At 43.1% G+C, this 23,697-nt stretch overlaps 1 protein-coding gene across 3 annotated transcripts in view; it reads left to right on the top strand.

The window, feature by feature from the left end:
- The window catches only part of Mettl24 (methyltransferase like 24), a 109,700-nt gene extending 90,803 nt beyond the window's left edge, over positions 1-18,897 (top strand). For all 3 annotated transcript variants that reach the window (XM_006982786.4, XM_042262029.2, XM_042262031.2), the window contains one exon: positions 16,389-18,897. In XM_006982786.4, the coding sequence (XP_006982848.1) occupies positions 16,389-16,703 (315 nt within the window). In that variant the 3' untranslated portion in view covers positions 16,704-18,897. The remainder of the gene's footprint in view (positions 1-16,388) is intronic.
- Positions 18,898-23,697: the final 4,800 nt, after the last annotated feature.

Here is a 23,697-nt window from a genome sequence, read left to right as displayed (position 1 = left end):
ACTTTAATATTGCTTCTGAGCTATGTCTCCAAACATGGGAGTTAAGAAGCATAGAAAACACACTTTGATATTGGCTTAGACACTCATTTGAAATTTTATTGTTAATTTTTAATCATGTGTATATGGCTGTGTCTGTGTGTGGGTCTGAGGATGTATGAGTATAGATACCCATGGAGTCCAGAAGAGGGAGTCAGACCCCCTGGAGTTATGTGTGGTTGTGAACAGCTTAGTGTGGGTGCTGGGAACCAAAGTCAGGCCCTGTGCATGGGCACTATGTGTCCCTAACCACCGAGAAATCTGCCCATTCCCTAAAGAACCACACTCCTGATGGTTTTCAAATTACAGATTTTATGAAGAACTAGTAAAAATAGCAAGCGCTGTCACTGAGGAACCCGACTCTGCTCCAGGCGCTCATGGGTACATGCCGTGGTGGTTCATGTAACACTTCTTGTTAAGCTTCAAAATGGTCCTATGGTATGGACTCTGTTCTTCTTCTGCCAGTCCCTGAAAAGCTAGCCTGTCCCAGACCCTTTGATTCAACACTCTGCTCCAGATCCAAGGTCCCCAGCCATTACACTGTTCATAGAAAAGGGTTCATGTAGGTAAATGCGCTTTTGTGCCCAGTTCCAGGGAATACAACTCTCACCGAAAGGCTGTGAGTTGTAGGAGACTTTGACCTGATGGAATCATAATTTAAAAAAGCAGGTGATTGTAAAACCACCATCCATCTTCCAAAGCCAAGTCTCTCTTATGTGCAGACCCCTTTCTGCATCTGCTGCTGAGAAGGGGAGAAGTCAGCCCGAGCTGAGGGCGAATCTTGGACACGCACAACATGGATAGTTAGTTCTGCCGATGTCGTCGCCATAGATTCTCCAAGCATGGTCCTTGGACTGGCAGCACCACCGTCAGCTGGCTTCGATTAGAAACACAAATACCCAGCTCACACCATATCTGCCAAGTCAGAAACTGCTCACAGAAGCCCTGCAGATGATTAGGATGTATGTAGTACTCCGCGCAGCACCAGCAGTGAATCTGTGAGAAAGTGGAGCATGTCTAACATGGTACTCACTTGCCATGTGCAGTTACAGAGCACTTAGAGGTAGGAGGAGCAATTACGAAGCACATAGGGTGAATGGCTACTTTACGGAGCAACACAGATGAACAGCATTCTTGAATCCTTTGTCTCTTCTACTGAGCCCAGAGGACATCATCTTTATGTGATTTTCCCCAGCGATTGTGTGTACAAACATGTTTGTGTGCAGGTGTGTGCATATACCCACATCTGTTCTTATTTTCTGCATTTAACTCTAGACCTCACCCATAGCTAATCTCTTTCTTATTTTCATTCAAAGGACAACGTTTCTCCTCAGATTTCAAGATGGCCTTTTTAATAATCTTAATAACTCAGTAAGTTAATTTTGTTTCCCTCTAAATCAGTGCTGGAGATTCTTGTATTCTTGCATTTGGGCCATCCTTGGTGTCCACAGGCCCCAGCATGTTCTGGGATCCATGCACCTCCACCACTCAAACAATATGTTTTAATAGGTGCTCACTTGATTACTTATTTGTTTGAACATTTATTCATTTAAACTCAGCTTGAATTCTTTGGTAAAGCTGGCTACCTGGCCAAAAATAAGTGCTTATAAATGTTTAACCTTATTTTCTTTTAAATGCTAGGAACTTAGTTCTACAGACAGACGTTTTAAGTTTCTCCTCGTTTTAAAAATTATTTAGAATGTTTGCATCAATGCAATATGTCAGAAGAATAGATGAACCAGGGGCTGTAACTTTTAGTCATCAAGCTTGGACCTTACAGCCCCATGTGCTGTTTTCAGGGGCCCAAGGAGATGGGAAGAAGAGCCTGCCTGGGTCTGTCTTTGGCTCTGCACCTTTCTTTCTGCCTGATTTTGTCTAGGTGTAGCATGAAGGGCGTGTGTGTGTGTGTGTGTGTGTGTGTGTGTGTGTGTGTGTGTATGCACTCGTGCGTGCGCGCGCATGCAGAGGCATAGACCAGAGGAGGACTTCAAGTGTCTGTCACTCTCCACCTTACTCCCTTGAGACAGGATCTTTCACTGCACCTGGAGTTCACTGTTTCTGGCTAGGCTGGCCAACCAGCGAGCCCCAGGGACCCTGCCTCTACCCCTCAGTGCTTTTTATGTGGGTTCCAGGGTCTGAACTCAGGTCCTCACACTTGTGAGACAAGTGCACTTAGCCACTCACTGGCTGTCTCCCCAGCTCTTTGGCTTTTTTTCCCCCAGGTCCCTGGTACAGTCACAATAAATTGTGCTGCTTGGTCCCTTCCTAAAGGAGGTCACCAGTATCCTGGCTTTCCTTCCCAACTTGTCACGGGCTCAGGCATCACTTGTCCCTAACTTGGGCATCTGAGGTCAGTCTTCGCATCCTGTCACTAAGCCAGCGGGTCCTTGCCCAGTAGCCTTTGGATTCTTCCATCAAGCTGGATGTCTGGGAAAACATCCTTTGTCAATGCTATCCTCATTTTCTTTTAAACTCACAGCATGCTGCTCCCCGCAGGGGTCGCTTCTGAGAGCTGCTTACAACGTGGAAATATTTCCCTTTATTATTAGTTCAGAATTGGTCTCAGATTAGCTTAGAGTGACCCTCCGCACTTCTCATTATGTGCAGGGCCAACCTTGTCTCACTTTCCCTAGTGGTAGCAGAAAATTTGCAGAGTTACATTTCTGCCAGCTCACAGTGTTAATTGAACTTGATTTAGTGTGTTTAAAGCTCTAGAGGAGACTTTTAATTCTCTCGCTCACATGAAAAAAGGCGTAGTTTGTTGTGTTTTTCTACAACACCATCCCTTTCTAGTGTGTGGTGCATCAGTTTTCCGGGTGTCTGTCTGTCTTCCTTTAAGTAGACTTGACATATAGAAGCTTTGGTTTAATTTATCGTTACATAGCCACTTTTCTTAATTAAACTAAAAAGAAGGGAGAATTGATACTTGTAAATTTTGATTGAATATTGACCCAAACTGTAATAATTATAGGGAATTCGTATACCTTGATTTCTTGGGATGGTAAATAATTGATGATAATTTAATTTTTTAAAATATTCATAAGTAGATAATGAGTCAAATAACAATTAAAATATGAGATCAGTTACAAAACTCAATTCATGCACTTCTTTTCATAAACCTTTTACAAAATGAAGAATGTCTGTAAATATCTCACTGTGTGTGATCTAAGCCTCAAATTCAGGCAGCTGCTGATGAGGAAGGAACTGTGTTTGCCTCAGTGGGTCGCCATCATCTTGGCTAGGTGGTTGGCAAGCTGGTGGTTTGTACTGACAATTTATTGGTGTAGCTCCAGCTCTTAGTCACAGATTTTGATTAATAAACAATATTCTTCATTACTGATGAGAGTGGCAAATTTTAAATTGTGTTATGTTTTCCAGGTTGGAAAAAAAATCTATACCCTTAAAATTTACTATAGAACAATGCATGTCAGAAACATCTTTATTAAAATGATTCAAATCACAAGTTATGAATAGATAACTCACCAACTATTTAATTTAAATTGACCTATTCTGTTTGTTCTTTCTTTAAAAGACATCTAAATTTTTGTGTGACCCAGTGACATAAGGACACAGGTGGGTTTGACATGCTGCAGAACAGAGTTGAGGGTGTAAGCCGGTGATAGAGCATGCCCAGTGTGCTTGAGATCACTGGTACACATTTGGAGGGAAAGTGTCCATGGCTTCAAGGTAAGAAAACGAGCTATATGTTGACTGGTGACAGAGAAGAGCCTCTAGATCTGTTCCATTCGCTCTCAGTCTTAGCACAACCTGGCTGTCCCCCAGTGTCACAAGTGCAGAACCAGTGGGAGCAACAGGTTCACCCTCTGCTTCTGGAGATTTATGTCAAGAACATTGTTGAACGTGTTCGAAATCTTAGCTCATTGATCGTATCCATTTATAATATCAGTTTTGGAAAAACTTGAATGTCTGTCTGAAGGGGAACTTTATAATAACTTTATAATGGTAAAGCCATTATAAAGACTGTCCTATAAAATGTATGAGTGGGGGCTTTCAAACTTAAAGCCAAACAGGAGTGTTCTCTTTCCATATGGTTTTCCTCTTCCCTATAGATTCAAAATATTAGATAAGAAATGAAAGGGAACGGCCCTCAGTGAGGGTGTGTGTGAGTATCTCACCCACTGACATCTGTCATAACCCTCATCACTTCAGTCTGATTCGTACGAGAGACTCAGAGGCTTAGCTGGAAAAAACATTTTAGATGGAAATTCACTCATGTGGCAATCCATTCAGAATCTGTCACATTACGAAGCACATTTGAGGCTGGAGGTGGACTGCAAGAGAGCAGCATCACCTAACATGGGAGCCCTGGGTCCAATCCAAGCACAGCAGAAGTCAAAACATAGGTAAATCATTAACTCCAGCTCTCTATAAAATCGAGTTTCGGTCGTGCTCACATAGGTTGTACTCTTTAATGTGTGTGTTGATCGTTCAGGAGACAGTTTTTAAGCTCTTTAAAGTTTTTTTTTTAAGAAATCTTTTTCTTTTACTTATTTGAGTTTAATTTTTAAGTGATTATAATTTATTATTTAATGATTTTGTAAAATATATAATAATTTCCAGAAATTGTAGCTTTGAAATGCATAGAATTTTGATGTGCCAATAACCATCAAGTTTCAAAAAGACATCTGTCAATAGCATTTGGATCTGTTAGAACAGCCAGAGCTATTCATTATGGCCTAAGTGAGGGAGCTTACAGACTTGAAGAACTGATCATCTTATTAACTCATCATTCATGTGGGCTAAAGTTTGGGAAGGACTCTGCCGGACGGTTCTGGCTCAGGGCAGGGTCTCTCTTGTGCCTGGAAGTCGGGTGTCTGACTTCATTTGAAGCAGGTCTCTCTCTTCAAATGGCTTCTCTGCTAGGGTCAGTCATTTGGACTTCCTCAGAACATGGCAACCTGAAGGACAGACACTGTGCACAGCAGTCGCTTCTAAGAATGAAGGTGTGAATGAGCGAGGTAGAAGCTGCATTACCTTCTGTGGCCCTGGGGGGCTACAGCAAGACTTAGGGAGCCCATCCAGTCCTAAGGTCAGCAGGATTCAAGGGTGCCAGCTACGTGATTTGTAGAGCTCAGTGAAAATGAGGTGAAGTGTCTCTTGTTCAGGCTTTCAAGGAAGCGACTGCAGAGCACAGAGCAAGTTTAGGACACTTGTGTGTGTGTGTGTGTGTGTGTGTGTGTGTGGTCCATGACTGCACAGGGGGAAATTCACTATGGGGAGTAGAACCTGACACTAATCTCTTGTTGAAGAGAGTGTCAAGGTCTCATTCTAGAAATCATATGAGGTTGAAATTAATATCTCCCACAGTCTCTGCTACTCACCTTCAATCATTTTGGTGGCTTGGATGTGTACTACCTAGAATCAGAGATGACCATTAACAATGGAGGAGAAACAGTTACTAAATCAGAAACAAGAGTATATTTGGCATATCTGTGAAGGGAATGGTTGCCTCTAGATAAGCATTTCAAAGAATACATGCTTTATATACTAGGGCTAAAATTGTGTCTTTCTCTACATTTATAGATTGAAGCCCTAAATTCCCAGTGCATTTGAACATAGGCCTTAGAAGGAGGTGAAAGGTTTAAATGGAGTCTTAAGGGGGAAAGGAGCCAATCCAATATGACTGGCTTCTTTATAAGAAAAGCAAGAGCTGCTAGGAGCCTACCCAGGAGAAAAGCAGTGTGGTAGGGCAGCTGTCTGTAAGCCAACCAGAGAGGCCTTTGGAGAAACTGGCCCTCCTGACACCATCATCCCAGGGCTGTGAAGACATGTTTCTGCTGTTAGAGCCACCTAGCCAGTGGGATTTTCCTAGAAGCCCTGACAGACTAGTGCAAAGTGTATGCCTTAGTTAGGGTTATCATTACTATGATGAAACACCACGACCAAAGCAACTTTAGGAGAGAAGAGTTTAATTGGCTCCCAATTCCATAGCACTGTTCATCGGTGAATGAAGTCAGGACAGGAACTCAAAACGGGCAGGAACCTGGAGGCAGGAGCTGATGCAGAGGCCATGGAAGGAAGCTGCTTACAGGCTTGTTCTTCATGGCTTGCTCAGCCTGCTTCTTTATAGAACCCAGGACCACTATCCCAGTGATGTCAGCATCCACTATGGACTGGGCCCTCCCCATCAATCACTAATCCAGAAAATGTCCTCCAGGCTTGCCTACAGCCTGATCTTATGGAGACATTTTTTTTTTTTCAATTGAGGCTTCCTCCTCTCTGATGACTCTAGCTTGTGCCAAATTGACATAAAACTAGCCAGCACAGTGTATATACCTTAGAAGGTGACCCTGAGACACTGGAGAATGGGCCTAATGGCCCCAGGTCATTGTATCATTCCCCTGCGTCTTGTGTCCCTGAGGTGGCCTCAGCAGAGGAGCAAATAGGGATGTAAGCAAGGACTGGAGATGTCACTGCTCCTACTAGCACGGTTGGTATAGTGCTTGCCTTATATGCACGAAGCCCTGGGTTCGATCTCCAGCAGTGTGCAAACCCTGGCATGGTGGTGCTTGCTTATGGCAGCATTCTGGAAGTGGAGGCAGGAGGATCAGAACAAGGTCACCCCCACTGGCCACACAGAGAGTCTGAGGCCAGCCTACTTTAAAAGGGGGTGGGGCCAAAGCATTAGTTCCTGGGAATCACAATACGGGTGAAATAAAGATTAAAATGAGCAACTCCCTACTGTGGCCCACTGCGACAGAGGCTTCTGGAAACCACGTTTTCACTCCTCAGGACCCTCCTCATTGGTAGCATCCCTTGTTGCTAGCACGCGACTGGCTGTTCCTCCTTCCTCTGTTTCTTGTCTTCTTTGGTTTTCGTTGTGTGCGCTGCTACTGTAAACAAACGCACGTGGAGAGAGGTTTTTCTCAAAGCGCAGTGATGAGGCCAACAATTGACATGCAAGTTTCACTTTAAACAATGAAATGTCTTTATTTTTATCTTATGTGTGCGGCTGTTTTGCCTGCTTCGATTGTAAGTACACCACGTCTGTGCCTGGTGTTCATGGAGGGCCAGAGAAAGCATCAGCTTGCCCCAGTCTTGAGTTACAGAAGGCTGAGCTGCCGTGTGGATGTCAGAAACTGAGCTTGGGTCCTTCGGAAGAGCAGCCGCTGCTTGGAACTGCTGAGCCACCGCCCCCAGCCCAAGTTCGACAGTCTCAGTGTTTTGGCTTTCCTTCATTGTGATCATACCTTTGCATGCTGCTCTTACTTGATCCACCCTCCGCTGTGTTTATTTCTTTTGTGTTTGGTAAGACAGAAGTCCGAGACCACAAGTTGGAAAGAAAGTCCATTACTCAAACACAAGTAGAAAAATTCCCCCAAAAACTTCTTTAATTTGAATGGCCTTAAAACTGTCTCAGCTCTCATAGTAAGTTTACTTGGGAGATACTTGCCCTTTTGGACACGCAGTGTGTGTATGCTGAAGGGAGCATCCTGTTATGCTAACATACACCGGTGTTTAAAGGGTGTTGCTTAGCTACCATTTCTCGCAGGCTCTTCAGTGTTAGGATGGCTCTCACTATTGAAGATGTGAATGGGCTATCCATGTGAATGGACTATTGTGTTCACTTCTGCATCATTTTTGTAAATCCAATAGTTCTGGGCAAGCTTTTTCAAAAGTCTGTATTTATTTCACATATTAAAAAGTAGGTCATGTGCCAACCGGAAGCACAAGAGTTCCTGGACAGACTCAGGATGCCGTTGCAGCTTCTGTAATAAGAATAGTTTTGTGAGGTGGAAGATGGCTCAGCAGGGCAAGGTTTTGGTGAGGCAAGGCTGGCGACCTGAATTTGATCCCTGGGACCTACTTAAAAGTGGAGGGAGAGTACCAACTCCACAAACCTCCACATGTGTGCATGTGGCGTACACTCACATACATATACATCATGCACACAATTAAAAATAATAGTTTATAATGGGTTTCTATAATACCAAGTGCTCCAGTGTGCTCTCTGTTGCTGTGATAAACAGAAATGACCAGAACAACGTGGGTAGGGAAGGGTTGATTTGGCTTACATTCTCTGATCATGAAGGGAAGCCAAAGTGGAAACTGAAGCAGGGACCATGGGGGGATGCTGCTTCCTGGCTTGCTTTGTTTGCTTTCTTACCCAACCTGAGACCCCCTACCCAGGGGCGGCACCACCTACAATTAGGCTGGGTGCTCCCATGTCAATCATCAATCAAGAAAATGCACCACAGACTTGCTACAGGCCAATCTGATGGAGGCATTGTCTCAGTTGAAGTTTCCTCTTCACAGCTGACCAAACGTGTATCAAACTGACAAACAAAACTAGCCTGCACACCAACCTTTGCTCAGCCAACCAGAGGACTAGGTTCTGTCCTTTGTTGCTGAGACTCACGGCTCTCTTCGGCCTTGTGCACATGTGACATGGTACTTAGGCATTCTCATTTGTTCTACACACAGCATTTCATCTTGACTTTTATGAAAGCTGCAGATTCACATAATGTATGTAAACATGTGGAATGTAGGATCTTTTCACTTCCACCCTCAACTTTAGGGAAATTTGAGTAAAATTCTTTGGCTTTTGCCTACCTACCCACCATACTTTTTTCTTTTCTTTCTTTTTAATTTTTTGTTTGTTTTATTAGTCTGTTAGAGTAGGTTCTCACTGTGTAGCCCAGGCTAGGCTGGAACTCATATATTTCAGGGCAGTCTTGGACTTACATTAATCCCCCTGCCTCAAATTCCTTAGTGCTGGAATTACAACCACTATGCCTGGTTCTTTGCTTCTTTGACTCGTGGTTTTGGGTGTCCTTGTCATATAGCATGTGTACCTACACCTTTACTCTTTGAATTTGCTTAAGTAAAAGGACTTCTGTAGGCGTTTTTTTGTGATGTTGACGATCAAGTCTATGGTCTCACATGCTAAACAAGCACTCTGGCCTTGAGCTACACTCCAATCCCTAAGGAAAATGTAATGAAACAAATGATTGACAGGACTCACCCAGGAAGCTATGTCAAGATGAAGTCTGGTAAATAACTAAGCAATTATGGTGAACTAAGATAATTGCAATTACAGTAATTTGTATGATGGGTAAAAAATTTTATTCCTATAAGATATTTGGTGTTTACTTCTATAGGTGTTGTGTCAATGAAATACAAATTTGAGTTTCCTTGTGGTCGTAGTGGGTGAGATGTTCACAGACTTTACTGGGAAAGACTTGCCATTCCCATCCAGCCCTTTGCTCAGGTTGCCAGAGTAGAGCACACTGGGGTTAACGGCCTCTGCTGATGCTACTGCGCCCTTCATTTTGACTTGTACAATGCTCCCTTCTTTTGGATCCATGCACCATTTTAAGATCTTGGCTCCTCATAGTAGATAGTGCTGTGTCCACAGCACTGTGCCTCAAAGCCAGTGGTCATCCTGCTTACCCACCATAAAGGCAGAGGAGCAACATAGTACTGTGTTCATTTGTAATTTTATGGTTCAATTACACATAAACAAATCTGCAATGAGGATTTGCAGATAAACAAACAAGTAGATTATACTAAAATGGATAGAACTCATCATAGGATTGATTTTAGAATTTAAAAATATTCCAGAGTAGAATTCCTGTGATTAGTGAGTGTCTTTCTTTAGGTTTCTATTGCTGTAATGAAACCCCATGACCAAAGCAAGATTATTTGGTTTACACTTCCATATCACTGTTCATCATTGAAAGAAGTCAGGATAGGAACTCCAACAGGGCAGGAACCTGGAGGCAGGAGATGATGAAGAGGCCGTGGAGGGGTGTTGCTTACTGACTTGCTCTCCATGGCTTGCTCAGCCTGCTTTCTTACATAATGTAGAACCAACAGCCTTGGATGGCACCACCCACAATGGGCTGGGCCCTCCCTATCAATCATTGATTAAGAAAATGCCCTTCAGGCTTGACTACAGTCATTTCTTATAGAAGATTTTCTTAACTGACTTCCCTTCTCTCAGATGACTCTAGTTTGTGTCTAGTTGACATAAAACTGTCTGTACAGTGCGTCATTTGTTTTTCATGGGTATTTATGAACTGTCGCATAATTTATGTATCTGAAGATTAATTTGAAGATCAGAGGCCATGTCATTCCTGACCATGACAGGACTCCTGTCGGCTGTGATATGACAATTTCTTGAGTTTTAATTTGTAAAAACAAAATGCTAATATTTAACCTACCTCAAACTTACTGAATGGTGTTTAGACTGATGAATTCTTCATGTTTAATATCCTTTCCCCATAATGCCACAATTTAGGATGTGAAAATTGGCCAAAGTCGACACTTACTTATCTGTCTCATGCTCAGTAGATCTACTTGCAACCATGCATTTAGGAGAAACATTCCTTCTTGAAAGATACATCTACCTATCAGAGTTCTTGGCAAGCCGGAGTAAGATTGTTGGATGACTTGGAAGGAGCATGTTTGCAGCCTCCAAATTGTTGGAGAGACCCATGCTGGCTTAAAGTTATGTCTGAAGTCCTTAAGACAAAGCCAGAGTGGCTTCTTCTTGTCGCTTCAACACATAGCATGAATTGCACTTTGAACTTCATTTAATGGAAGTATCTCTGAAAATTTATTGCAATTTTTACCAAATCAGACTTGTATTCCTAATGTACATATAACAAAGCCTTATCAAAGCAGACATGTAATAATATCTGCTCAAGACGTGCTCTCACCTTGGTGCCTAGTGGCCAGAAGCTGGTAGCTGTGGTAGAACCATCTCTGAGTGCTCATGAAAGGCCTTTCTCTCATGGCCTCAGCACATTCTCCAACATTTACATGTATTCCTAACACTTAGCTGTTTTTCAATTTTATCTGATTTTCCTGTACCGGCCCCGTCACTGTGTATGCCCAAAGCCCGCTCTGGCACTTACTAAACAGTGTTTAGACTAATAAATTATTCATGTTTAATATTCCTTCCCTTGTGTCACAATTTAGGACAATTTAATTTTTCTACAAGATCATCTTGATTGGGATCACATGACTGCTGTCCCAATGGTAACTCAGCATGCACAGCCACACTCCCCTGTGTCCTTCCCCACTCTCTACTGTACCCTGTAAAGCCGAGAGCAAAGAAGCCCCAGAGAAGAGCACTGATTGGCATGTTGTTTCATTGGCTCTGGTCTTCCTGGAGGTAGATCTGCAGGTTTTATTCTACAGATCACTTAGGGTTGCAACAGCCATTAAAATGTTTGTATGGTGGTGTTTATCAAGTAAATGGTAATTTAAAGATAACATTTTACTCCTTCAAGTATGATGTTCTCAAATCTGTGACCATTTGTTATGCAATAGGACACTTGGCCTACATTAAAAGGGCCACCAGGGGATGCTTTTCTTCTCATTAAAAATGTCTGAGGCATTGGCAGTTAATACTACAGCTTGTCAAATAGCCCTTCCAACATTTCACTTGTGAAATACAAAAATTAACCACTTAAAAAACAAAAACATGCTTTGGCTGCCCTTCTTAGGTTTTCTTCTTTCTTTTAAATTGAAATAGGGTCTTGCTAATGTAGCATAGGCTATATAATCAAGCCTCCAATCTTCGTGCCTCAGCCTGTAGAGTACTGGGGGAGAGGATGTGGCAGTGTGTCACCATGTCTAGCCTCAATTTTTTTTATTAGCTATCCTAATCCATTGGATATCCCAGGTTCTCTGTTAATGTCCAAGAAAAGCTAATTCTATGAGCAAATGCCACATATAATTAATGGTACTTCCTTAATAATAATTGTCCTAGTTGCTTGTCTGTTACTGAGATAAATACTGATCAAGAGAAAGTTTTGGAAGGAGAGGGTTTATTTGGGTTACAGGTTATATACCATCATTGAGGGAAGTCAGGGAAGGAGCTGGAGGCAGGAACTAAAGTAGACACATAGCTCAGGCCCACATGCACAGGGATGGTACTGCCTACAGTGGACTGGGCATCCCACATCAATAGCAATCCAGAAAATATCCCGCAGACATGCCAACAGTCCTTTCCAGGTGTATCAAACTGAACACCAGGATTGCTCATCATGGTATTCTGGTGAATGAAAGCTTTCCTGATCATTCTTCCTGAGTATTGCTCATGTCTACTAAACATCCATGTCTATGACAATATTGTAGCTCATTTATGGATTTGCATGAAGTACAATAGCTTTTCATCCCTGGGGCCAATCGTCTGTAAAGATGGCCATGAACAAGTCCCTCCACCCTCTCTGTGCTTGTCCCTTCTTCCCTCTGTGGCTAGAATCTATTGTCTCTTCTAGAAGCTGAGTTGGCTTTGTGGTTTATTTTGACCGACTGAATGCAGTGAAATTTTGACATCCAGACTAGGTTTTTACTTGAAAGGTGTAGCTCCCATGATTGCCCTCTTCAAAGGTAGCCAGCATGAGCAAAATCTGCTCATCCTGCTGGGAGCCTTGTTAAAAAATAGGCTTAGATGAAGACCTATCGATGAAAGGGTTCTGTGAGCCTGAGAGGGTTTCAGAGGGACAGGGAGGTATACATATGGGATATGGGAAAGTGCCCCAAACAGGTTGTACTTGCCTGCATGGCAGAAAGAACCAAAGAATAAAATATGGGCGTGTTTCCATGGTGATTTTGGTTGGCTTTCAAGATTTGTTGATTTGCCCAGCTTGGGTATTTAGCAAGGATGAAGCTGCCAGTGTTGGCTGATGTAGTGACTGGCAGAGTGATAGTCATAATTGCCTTGGATAGTTGCTTCCTTTGGCTGGCTTTAACAGGACCTGCTGTCTAAGCAGTGGCTCCTGGGTACATACTGTCTTGCAAAAACCCTGTTGCAATGGCCGCCTTGAGCAATGTTATGAGTTAAATTCTGTGTCTCCAGCACTTCAGAATGTGGCGTTGTTTGGAAATAGGGTTGTTGCAGATGTATTACCTAAAATGAAGTCATAAGAAAGCTTACTGGGCTCTGATCCAAAATGGCTGATGCCTCTATGAAAAGGGAAATTTTGGACACAGACACAGAGACACACAGAGAATACCATGAGAAGGTGCCAGCAGAGACCAGTTGATGCAGACGCCACGAATGCCCCAACTGCCAAGCCTAGAGAGAGGTAGGGACAGTTCCTCCTTTAGGGAGAAACATGGACTTTGAGATGCTGTACCGATGAGATGACAAGCCTTGGGTTTTAGGTCACTCAGTCTGTTGCTCTTCGCTACAGCAGCCTAGAAAGCTCATTCGCACGCCTAGCTCCCTTCCTCTCCTTTATATCATCCTGCAGATCTGGCTGGATCAGCCCAGCGACAGACTTGTACCCTTAATGAGGATGCTGCCAGAAGGTGTCACATCTCAATCCAGTTAAAATTAAAATTCTCATTTCTTCTGAAAGTTGTGTGAAAAGTTGGATATTTGAGGTGTAAGGAAAGGGGATAATACCTGATGCCAGAACCTCTTCAATACCTTTGAAACTGTACCAGACAGATTGCTTCTTCTACCATCTTTGAGACCCTCCTACCAAAAATATGTCTTTACTTATTCCAGAGTTTACTAGGCATCATCACTTACTTGTTTTTCACAAGGAACACGATTTAAGCCAACGATATTAGGCTTGGCACTTGATTATCCCAGTATAATCATTTGCATGATTTGAGGTGCTGTTATTGTTACAAGCTGGTATTAGAATCTTAAATGTGGCATATCTTACCCAGAAATCTTTAGTGCTTTATAATAACAATAATATTGTCTGCATTATGCAGTAATAATGAAAATTACATTTGCAAAATAGTTCATGGTAATGGGACATTCTGAAAGGCAAGCAAAAGGAAATGCATAATGGGAGAGAAAATTTTGTTTTATTCACTGTGTTGTGGCAGTCTGTGCTCTCAGGTCGGGAGGCAGGGAAGAGCTTGCGGGCGACTCCATGCCACACCACTGGAAGGCTGAGTGACAAAGACCAGCCTGTATGGCGCTCATCAGAGCAGGGTCTCTCAGTCACTGGGCTGCAGAAGGTGGGGGTGTTGTCATATTTAGCATGCTGTTTGCTTTTTAGAAAATATTTTCATCAAGTGAATAAAAACTGCATTTCTAAAGCAAGCATGTATTTGCTATGATGTAGCTTTATTTGGTTCTGTTCTGGTTGCTTATAAATTCTGATTGATAATTTATTTAAAATACGTTGAGGTGGGGAATAGCAAGATGGCTCAGCAGTTAAAAGCACTTGCTGCCCTTGTAGAGGATCTAGGTTTGGTTCCCAGCATTCCTGTTCACAACCATCTGTACCTCCAGTTCCAGGCGTTCTAATCTCTCTGCTGACCTCTGTGGGCACCAGGCATGCATGTGGTGCACATACATACATGCAGACAAAACCCCATACACATATAAATGCAACTCTATAATATGCCTGGAAAATATGATATCTTCCTCTGTGTAGACTTTTTAAGTCGATATTAAGCTAATGAACTTCATGCTGCCTCCCCATCCCCCACTCCTGACTTCCCTGTTTGTTTTTGGTTTGTTTTTGTCTTGTTTTGTTTTCCTCCTTGTGTTTGCTAAGCAATCTACTCTACTGAGCTACATCCCAACCCTACCTTGTCCTTTTCACGTTTTGATTTGTTTATGTTATTCATCATATCCCAACTCACAGAAAACCCAAGTCTGTGGGGGACATAGGTCTGTAAGGAACCTAAGAAACTCTTGGCTGTGTGACTCAATACAACACATGTTGCTCTTTGAATTTGGGGTGTATTCTCTACCAATTAGGACATTTTGTGAAATTTTGATTAAATATTTCTTTTGACAGCTTAATTACCCTTAATCCAGGAGGATTTTGCCTAAAACTGCCAAGATTAAACAAAGCTAGAGATGTGCCAAAGCGGCTGGGAAGAATTGAGGAGAGAGTTAATTCCCTTGGGTCCATTTCATGAGAATTAATTTAGCCTGGCCCACATTCCCATGAAACCTGTCTTCACTCAGTTACTCTCATGAAGAAAAATGTTGTTTCTCACCTCTTCTGTTTGTTTTGAAACCACTGACTCCCAGCCAGTTTGCAGACACTGCCTTTCCTGAGGTCTCTCCATTCTTGGTTCCAGGACATCCAGTCAAGAGTGCCAAGCCTGTGTTGCAGGTCTCAGGACATCAGACAAAGCCTACTTTCTTGGAGCGATTATATGTGGTGTCTATGCACCTTCTCCTGCGTGCAACTCTGAAATCACTCAAGGAGGCCGCCAAGGCCTCTCGTATGCTAACAGCATCCAGAAAACTTAACAAACAGGCGGCACAGACAGCAAAGCGTGGGCAGGACTGGACTTGGTGTTGTCCATCCATGTTGATAACCCACAAAGACAGCCTCACTTCTGCAGAGCCGGATCTTAGTGACTCTGGCCAGCAGCTTCCTGGGGGGCCGAAGTGCCTGGGACTCCAGTCTTTGTTCCTTTGAATGTTTCCTTCCATTCCAGTATTCACTGTGTCTGATGCCGTCAAATTTCCTCAGGGTGAAATTACCCCTTTTCAAAAGTACTCTGAAAATTCAATGATACTGATTCAAGCACCTACTGACCCACATTCTCTCCCAACAGTACTTGATTTTCTAAGACCAAAGCTGACTGTTTTTATGTATAAAAGTTTAGGTTTATGTTTCCTTTAAGATTCCTTATAAGATTACTTTTCAAGTTAAATAATAAAATGATTGATTCTTTCTTCGTAACCACAATATGCAGCCTGCCAACAAAAGATTTGGCTGAGGAAAAAAAAATGGTCCTTGCTTGCTTATGTTCTGTTAATCTGTAATGAGTTACTTAAATGTAATGTATGCGGGTTATCGAGATGACTCTATTTTTAATCATGTAAAGGAGATGAAAAACATGTTTTTACCTGTATTCATTATAATCACTCACTTGAAAAATGGAATGTGACCACATACATTGTGACTCCTGAACTGTCTGAAAGATTTTGCTGGGGGTATATAAGCTGTAGAAAAAAAGTATACAGTAGAAGAAGAGAAAAGAACAGAAAGAATAAAGAAGAAAACCATCGAGAGTGTGTGAGTGTCTTTTCCCCTAACTCCCTCAGATAAAAAACGTCATAGTATTGTACACACTGACTCTGGATTTCCCATTGAACCCTGAGCTGTCTGGAGGCTGGCCCCCCAGCCAGCAATGATATGGTATGGTATGATATGATGATATGATATGATATGATAATATGATATGATATAGTATGGTATGATATGGTATGATGTTATAATGTGATATGATGTGATATGATATGATATGATGTGATGTGATATGATATGATATGATATGATATGATATGATATGATATGATATGATATGATATGATATGATATGGAGGTGGCATAGTGAGTGACCAAATCTGAGAATCACATTTTGTTGCTTTGTTACAGATCGATATTCTCAAGGCAGACCTGGAAAGTGCAGAATGGAAAGTTCTAGAAAATCTCATCCTGGAAGATGTCCTTGAACAGATCGGCCAGCTCATCTTTGAGATTCATCTCCACTGGCCCGGCTTTGAGGTCAGCGGCAGCGAGAGCAGCGTGGTGCGGTTCTGGTACAGCCTCCTGAAGGAGTTGGAGCGGAAGGACTTCAGGCTCTTCCACACCTACAAAGACTTGTCGAAGCCTCAGCTTTTCCTGAAGAAAGACATTTTCAATGCCAGCAGCTGTTACACCCTGAGTTGGGTGAATACAAGATGGAAGTAGGAACGTACATACAAGAAACGTTTGCAGATAGAGGCGTCGGTGCTTCCAGTCGTGGAGCTAGGTCTCGGCTTCCACCAGCCTGTTGCTGCTCAGGGCAGGGACTGTGTCTGCAGTACATGAAGTCTTGAGCTGGACACGCGACAGCAGCCCGGATGAACACTCTGCTTTCCCGGACTGAGACTTTGCGTTTTTGCCGTTGACAGATCCGGGCGTGCCCTCTTCACTCTCACTCGAGGGTAGAAATACCCCGCCGGTGCCGGGTGCCGGTTTCCTTGAGACTCATTATGTGTCTATAGCTCACGCATTTACATTAAAATGAAATTTTATTAATTTCGACGTTTACTAGGTTGATCAGATTTTAAAATGCACTGTTCATTTTAAATTGGGACACTTGCCTCCTTCAAGGTTTCTCTTGCTCAGCCAGGCAAAGCTGTGCTTTGCAGCCTGTGGATTTCTGCCAGTCCTTCTCAGCCTTTGCTGAGGCCAAGCTCTGGTTTCCCCAGAACTGCTGATTCCAGTTCCTGGGAACTTAGAGACACCAACTTCTGTCAGAGAACGTCAAGAACTTCAGTTCAAAATTCTTTTTGTACTCAGCCTTAAACACTTTCATTTCCTATGAGACGAAGCCCAAAGCAGAGGCTGAGTGTTTTTGCTACTCCCTTGCCAGCCTTCAAACCTGACTTCCGTACCACCGGCTCGCCTCTGCTGTCAAAGCCTCTGAAATACACTATCTTAGGGTGGAGGAGCTGGCTCGGTCAGGAGAGTGACTGCCACACAAGCCCGAGAGCCGGAGTTTGCATCCCCTGTACCCAAACGCCAGGTGCCAGGCAGCCTCTGTAACCCCAGTGCAGGACGAGGGTGGGCTGGAGACAGCCTGGGGCTCACTGGCCAGGCTAGCCTGGCTGAATCAATGAGTTTCCAGCTCAGTGAGAGACCCTGTCTCAAAAGATAAATTGTAAGCTGGGCATGGTGGCACATACCTTTAATCCCAGCGCCCAGGAGGCAGAAGCAGGTGGATCTCTGTGAGTTCAAGGCCAGCCTGGTTTACACAGTGAGTTCCAGGACAGCCTGAGCTACATCGTGAGATCTTGGCTGAGAAAAAAAAAACAAAAGATAAGTTATACAAAGATAGAGGAAGACTCCAGTGTCAATCAACTGATTCCCTCTCTGTCTGTCTGTCTGTCTGTCTCTCCCTTGCTCACTTGCTCAGTCTTGCTGTGTAGCCCAGGGTAGTCCAGAACTCACTAGATGTCTCAGGCTGGTTTTGACCTTTGATCCTCTTGCCTCAGCCCCTGGTTTCACTTTATTTTTTAAAAAATTAAGCAGAACAGGTAGGTTCTCAATGGTTCAAATGGTATCTATAATTCTTATTTACAGATATAGACTGTCCTGTGGATGATTTTCAAAAGTTTTATGCTAATTAAACAATATAAAAATAAACGAAGTTAAGGGTTTGGAGGCATATTTTTACATACAGAGTATGAAAACTATATTTTCATTATTCAAAACATTGTAGGAGGCAGAGGAACTCCGAGTGTTCTCACAGCTCATCCCTGCCCCGGGCTTCTCTTTCCTCCTGCTGCCACCTCAGGTATCACTGATCTGGCTTCCGGCTTTTGAAAATATTAGATATTAGAATAGGATGATCTCCCTGATGAGCTAAAAGGAGACCAGAACTTCTGAATTAGTTGTGGTGAGTTTTAAAAATCTGAGATTTGGGGGTTGGAAAGATGGCTCAGTGGTTAAGAGCATTGGCTGCTCTTCCAGAGGACCTGGGTTCAATGCCCAGCTCCCACATGGCAGCTCACAATTGTCTGTAACTCCATTTCCAGGGGATCTGGCACCCTCAAACACATACATGTGGACAAAACACCAATACACATAAAATAAATAAATTATTTTAAAAAGCCCTGAGGTTTTGATTTTTAAACTCACAGTCCAAAAAAAAAAAAAGTGTCAGGTTGGGAAGAATAAATGTGATCACCAATGTCAGCTCAGTCTCATCAGTGTATTTCAGCTGTCCATAAATACAGAAGGGTCCAAGGATAGTCTAAAATGCTCTGTACTGGTAGTTTGTATGGTGCTGTCTCTGAAGAAAGGTAACTTTAGTCTGACTTTGTTTGGATTTTGTCACAGACTTTTTTTATAATAGTTTTATGCACTGAAGTGTATACATAATAAACATCCTTATATATACCAATGTATAGAGTGCACTATATTTTAAGTGTCTGGTCTGTCAGCCCCGACATGTATACATACCTATAGCAAGATTTTTTAGTCCATGAATGGGAGATTTAAGGCACTGAAGGTTCCAGACAGGTGATGTAGGGTATTGGCTTCATCATGCCTTATATGATTAAAGCAAGAGTGGATGTACTGCTAAAAACAACCGAAAACCCCACCCAGACCCACTTAGCAGGCAGCCTGTGTGACGGCTCTGCTATTTATACTTATTTTTCTTCATGGATAGTTTAATGTTTACGCTGGATATTTTGATGGTTGCCGTGACTCCCCTGTCCCTAGAACTGGTTTGTACCAATGTGGGTCAGAGTCTCAGCATTTGGAACTGGATAAATCTTCAAGTGTGGGAAGACTGTCCCATGCACTATGGGATGCTTGGCAGCATCTCTGGACTCTACCCGCTAGGAGGCAGGAGCAACGGCCCCACCCTCCAGGGTGTCACACCTGAATGTGTCTGCAGTGCCAAATGTCCACCAGGGAGCAACCTACTGCCTCCACCCTCGCCTCCAAAGTGGGAAGTACTGATGTTGGCTCTGAGAAGTAGGTTGGGCTACTGCAGCCCTGGCTTTTGCTCTCAGAGGAGGATTAACACAAATGGCTTGTGAGGAACAGACAAAACAAGAGCCACCACTACCACCAACACCACACAGACCCAACACATCTAAGAAGCAAACCAGCCAAATCCAGTGTTATTGTTTAGTGGGAGCTCTAGAGATGGGCCAGTCACTGTGTGCATCAGCCATCCTCTTCTCTCTCAACAATCCAACGAGGAAGCATAATTTTCCAGGTGTAAAGAAACCAAGAGGTTACATAGCCTGTATTCGTCTGATAACTCACCTAGTGGATGGAATGTGAATCTACAGTCCCCGTCAGATCCAATGGGAGCACGCTCCATTTCCTGCACAGGGCAGCCAACGTTAGATGCTACGTTGGAAAATAGCTTTTCCCTCCCGGTCAGCTGAAGGAGGGGAACAGCCAACACACCTAAGCAGACCTGCAAACTGGTGGCGGTTGGGTTGAGCATTCGGGTTTGCTTAGCTTGGACTTCATTTAAATAAGCCTAGCAGGTGGAGGCTGACCGAGGGGCTGTGGGGACCCAGTAATTTCCCTGTCAGTGTAAGTCAGGCAGTCAGAGGGGCTTCTGCGAGGCCTGGGTGGCACTCTTGCTCCTGCCTGTCACAGTGGATGGTGCTCTCCTCCCAGCTGTGATGACGGCAGTGGGTTCCTCTGGGCCTTAAAGCTCGTCTTTGGCCTACAAATAAATGAGCTGAGATGTGAAGATCCGCGGTGTGCATCCCCTTCATCAACCCTTACCAGCATACTGTCATATAAATGATCCAGAAAATACGAATTCCGTAAATATCAAATTACTTCAAAGAGCCTGCACTTTTTCAGGTGAGGGAACTAGGAGGATGTAAGGGACTCAGAAGTTGCCTTTTAGCATGAGCTGTGTGAGAGCCGAAGCAAAACATCCTCCTCTACCTGAGCGTTTACATGAGGTTGTAATAGGCTAAAGTCACCAACTATTTGGCATGTTCGGATGAACCGAGCCAGGGAAAAGGGGATAATTGACTGGCACCCCAGTAATAGTTACATTGGGATAAAAGGAAAGTAATTTCATGGATTTACACAGTGTCCAAGCCTGTTATTCACACCAGCACTTCTGCCTTGGATATACGACCTTTTGGTAAATGTGGTCCAAGACGTGACTTTCCTTAATGCTAAATGCTTGGGCTTTGCAAAGCTGGATTAAACCAGCTTGCCAGTTTAGCCAACAAGGGCACCTCCACACTCAGGTGTCCTCGGCTGATAAACTCGTGTTTGCTTTTAGGCCTGGCGCTCTGTCAACTTGACACATTTGGGAAGAGGGAACCTCAGCTGAGAAAAGGGCCCACCAGGTCAGCCCATGGGCAAGTCTGCAGTGCATTTTCTTGGTAGATGATTGATGGGGGAGGGCCAGCATGGTGCATGGTGCATGGTGCATGGTGCATGGTGCCATCCCTGGGCTGGTGGTCCTGGGTTCTGTAAGAAAGCAGGTTGAGCAAGCCACGAGGAGCAAGCCAGCAATTGTCACTCCTTCATGGCCTCTGCCTCAGTTGCTGCCTCCAGGTTCCTGCCCTGACTTTTCTCAGAGACGGAGTATGACCTAAGAGCTGTAAACTGAGATAAAACCTTTTCCTCCCCAAATTGTTTTTGAGATTGGCAATAATTATTTTTTACTAGCCAACTGCTGGCCCTTCCTTTATGATAAATAGCTTCCATTCACTTCCACTGGGAGAGGTACGGGAACTTCATGAAGCCATCACCCAAAGAGTCAGGAAATCCTTAAAACTGTCTAGATTTAGAGGTTAGTCTAAACATTGGAATACTTTTATTATATTTGTGTTCTTAAGAAAAATAAACCAAGCAGGCCTAATGCCATATTTTATATTTAGAGCAATATAACAAAATGTGACATTATCAATGAATTGAAAAAATATGCCTGGAGCTGGAGTGATGTTAAAAGCACATGCCTACATTGGCCTCTGCATTCTCACACATATAGCCACACACAAAACATAAATAAAAAGATAAAAATAAATCTTAGCCAGGCAGTGGTGGTGCATGCCTTTAACCCCAGTACTTGGGAGGCAGAGGCAGGTGGATCTCTGTGAATCTGAAGCCAGCCTGGTCTACAGAGGAAATCCTAGGACAGCCAGGGCTACACACAGAGAAACCCTATCTCAAAAAGCAAACAAACAAGTAAAATCTTAAAGATATGTATTTTTTAAAAAACAAGAAGCTTCATATTCATCTCATGTAAAGTTTCTTGGTGGCTGGTTTGTAAGATTAAGGGATTATACTCGGCTAAATTTAAATTCAGATAGACTATACAGAAGCCCTAGTGTTCACAGGAGGATAGCCCATCACTGTGAGCCAGTAGAAGAGATCTGCTATACACATGTATACACAAATATGTACGTATGTATGTCCCTATCCTTGATAAAAAAGAATGTATACATGTACACACACACACACACACACACACACACACACACACACACACACACCAGTTCCTATCCTTGATAGACATGACTTTACATCATCTAACTTTCCGTCTCTCACGAGATAAAAACTACTCCCTGCACAACTATGGATTGTGTGTAGTACACTGTAGTTTACATGCTGACTCAGAAATGATTGGTTTCGGAGCTAGTACAAAGGACAGTGAGGGTAGGGGAAGGCTGTGTTGCTACCCAATGCTTAGATCCATCTTCTAATAACAGAACCTCCATTATTGCCATATTTATCCAATGCATCAACTAGCTCTCAGTTTCCCAAGGTCAAGGCTAAGAAACTCTCCAGGCAAGGATCTTTTCATCAAGAATGAGAACTACAAATTCAGTATAATAAACAACAAAAGAACGACTGTGTCTAAATACAAAGTAACAAGACAAAAAAAAAAATACTAACTCATCTAATTTCCAAAAGTATTGAAAATATTTCTAATGACAGAAAACTTCATAAGAAATGATGAAGTATTTTTACTGGAAAATTCTGTTTGTAAGAACATTTGAAACTTACACCCGATGAATCCTTATTGAGCAGGTTCCTAGTAGGCTCCAAGGTGGGGCTCCAGGGTGCGGATTGGCCCTTACTCTCATGGAGCATAGTCTTCTGGGAGAGACAGACATTAACAGCAGGTAATAAGACACAGAGTAAAGGCAGCGTAGCAATGGGGGCAGGCACAAAGCCAGAGGCCTTACCTGGAATGGGGGGGGGGGAGGGGGTGTCCTTGATTTCACCTCAATCCTTTAGAAATAGTTTCTTATACACTTAATAGCATTTCAATTGCTACAGAACCATGGTTTCTCACTGGGGCTGCAGAACACACTTGGACTTTCACTTCTTGCATATGCCCGCCCAGGACTGGCTCTCAATGTGCCCAGTACCCAGTCACAAGTAAGGCAGAAGACAAATGGAAGGGAAGCTAGCCACAGTGCTGAGGCGGGTCCTGGAGGCTGCCTGTCATAGCTGTGCAGGAACCTGTGTTGTGTCATATTCTGTTTGTGTTCTGACAAATAAAGCTTGCTTGGAGTCAGAGGGTGGAGCCAGCCACTAGTTAACCATAGAGGTCTGGAAGTCTGTATAGAGAGTAGACAGGAAGTGATAAGGTGGGTAGAGAGAGGACCTCTGCCCTTTTGGATGGAGGGATAGTAGAGGTAGGAAGCAGCTGGTGGCTGCTCCCAGTTCTCTAATCTTTAGGTTCTTACCCCAATATTTGACTCCCGATTTTTTTTATTGATAAGATTAATTTGATTTATGCATCATCTGGTGCCCAACACAAACAGCACACAACAGCTGCTGATCTTTCAAAGGTACCAACAGCCCTATCTTTAAAATGTCTGATTGACAAATCTGTCTGGGTGGAACAATGGCCTTTGACATCAGAAAAATTACAGGCCTTAGAACAATTGGTACAGGAGCAGCTAAATGCTCAGCATATTGTAGAATCAGTCAGTCTTTGGAATTCTCCTGTGTTGTTATTAAAAAGAAATCTGGAAAATGGAGAATGGTAACAGATCTAAGAACTGTTAATAAGGTGATTCAGCCAATGGGCTCTTTACAGCCTGGAATTCCCTGGCCTTCTCTATTACCTAAAGAATGGTCTTTTATTTAATTGATATATTATTGATTGATTCAAAAGACTGTTTCTTTACTTACCTTTGCAAGAACAGGATAAGGAAAAATTTGCCTTCACAGTGCTGACTTA

Source organism: Peromyscus maniculatus, chromosome 16 (assembly GCF_049852395.1).
Source record: "Peromyscus maniculatus bairdii isolate BWxNUB_F1_BW_parent chromosome 16, HU_Pman_BW_mat_3.1, whole genome shotgun sequence".
Taxonomy (NCBI): domain Eukaryota; kingdom Metazoa; phylum Chordata; class Mammalia; order Rodentia; family Cricetidae; genus Peromyscus; species Peromyscus maniculatus.
This window is presented reverse-complemented; position numbering and strand designations above follow the sequence as displayed.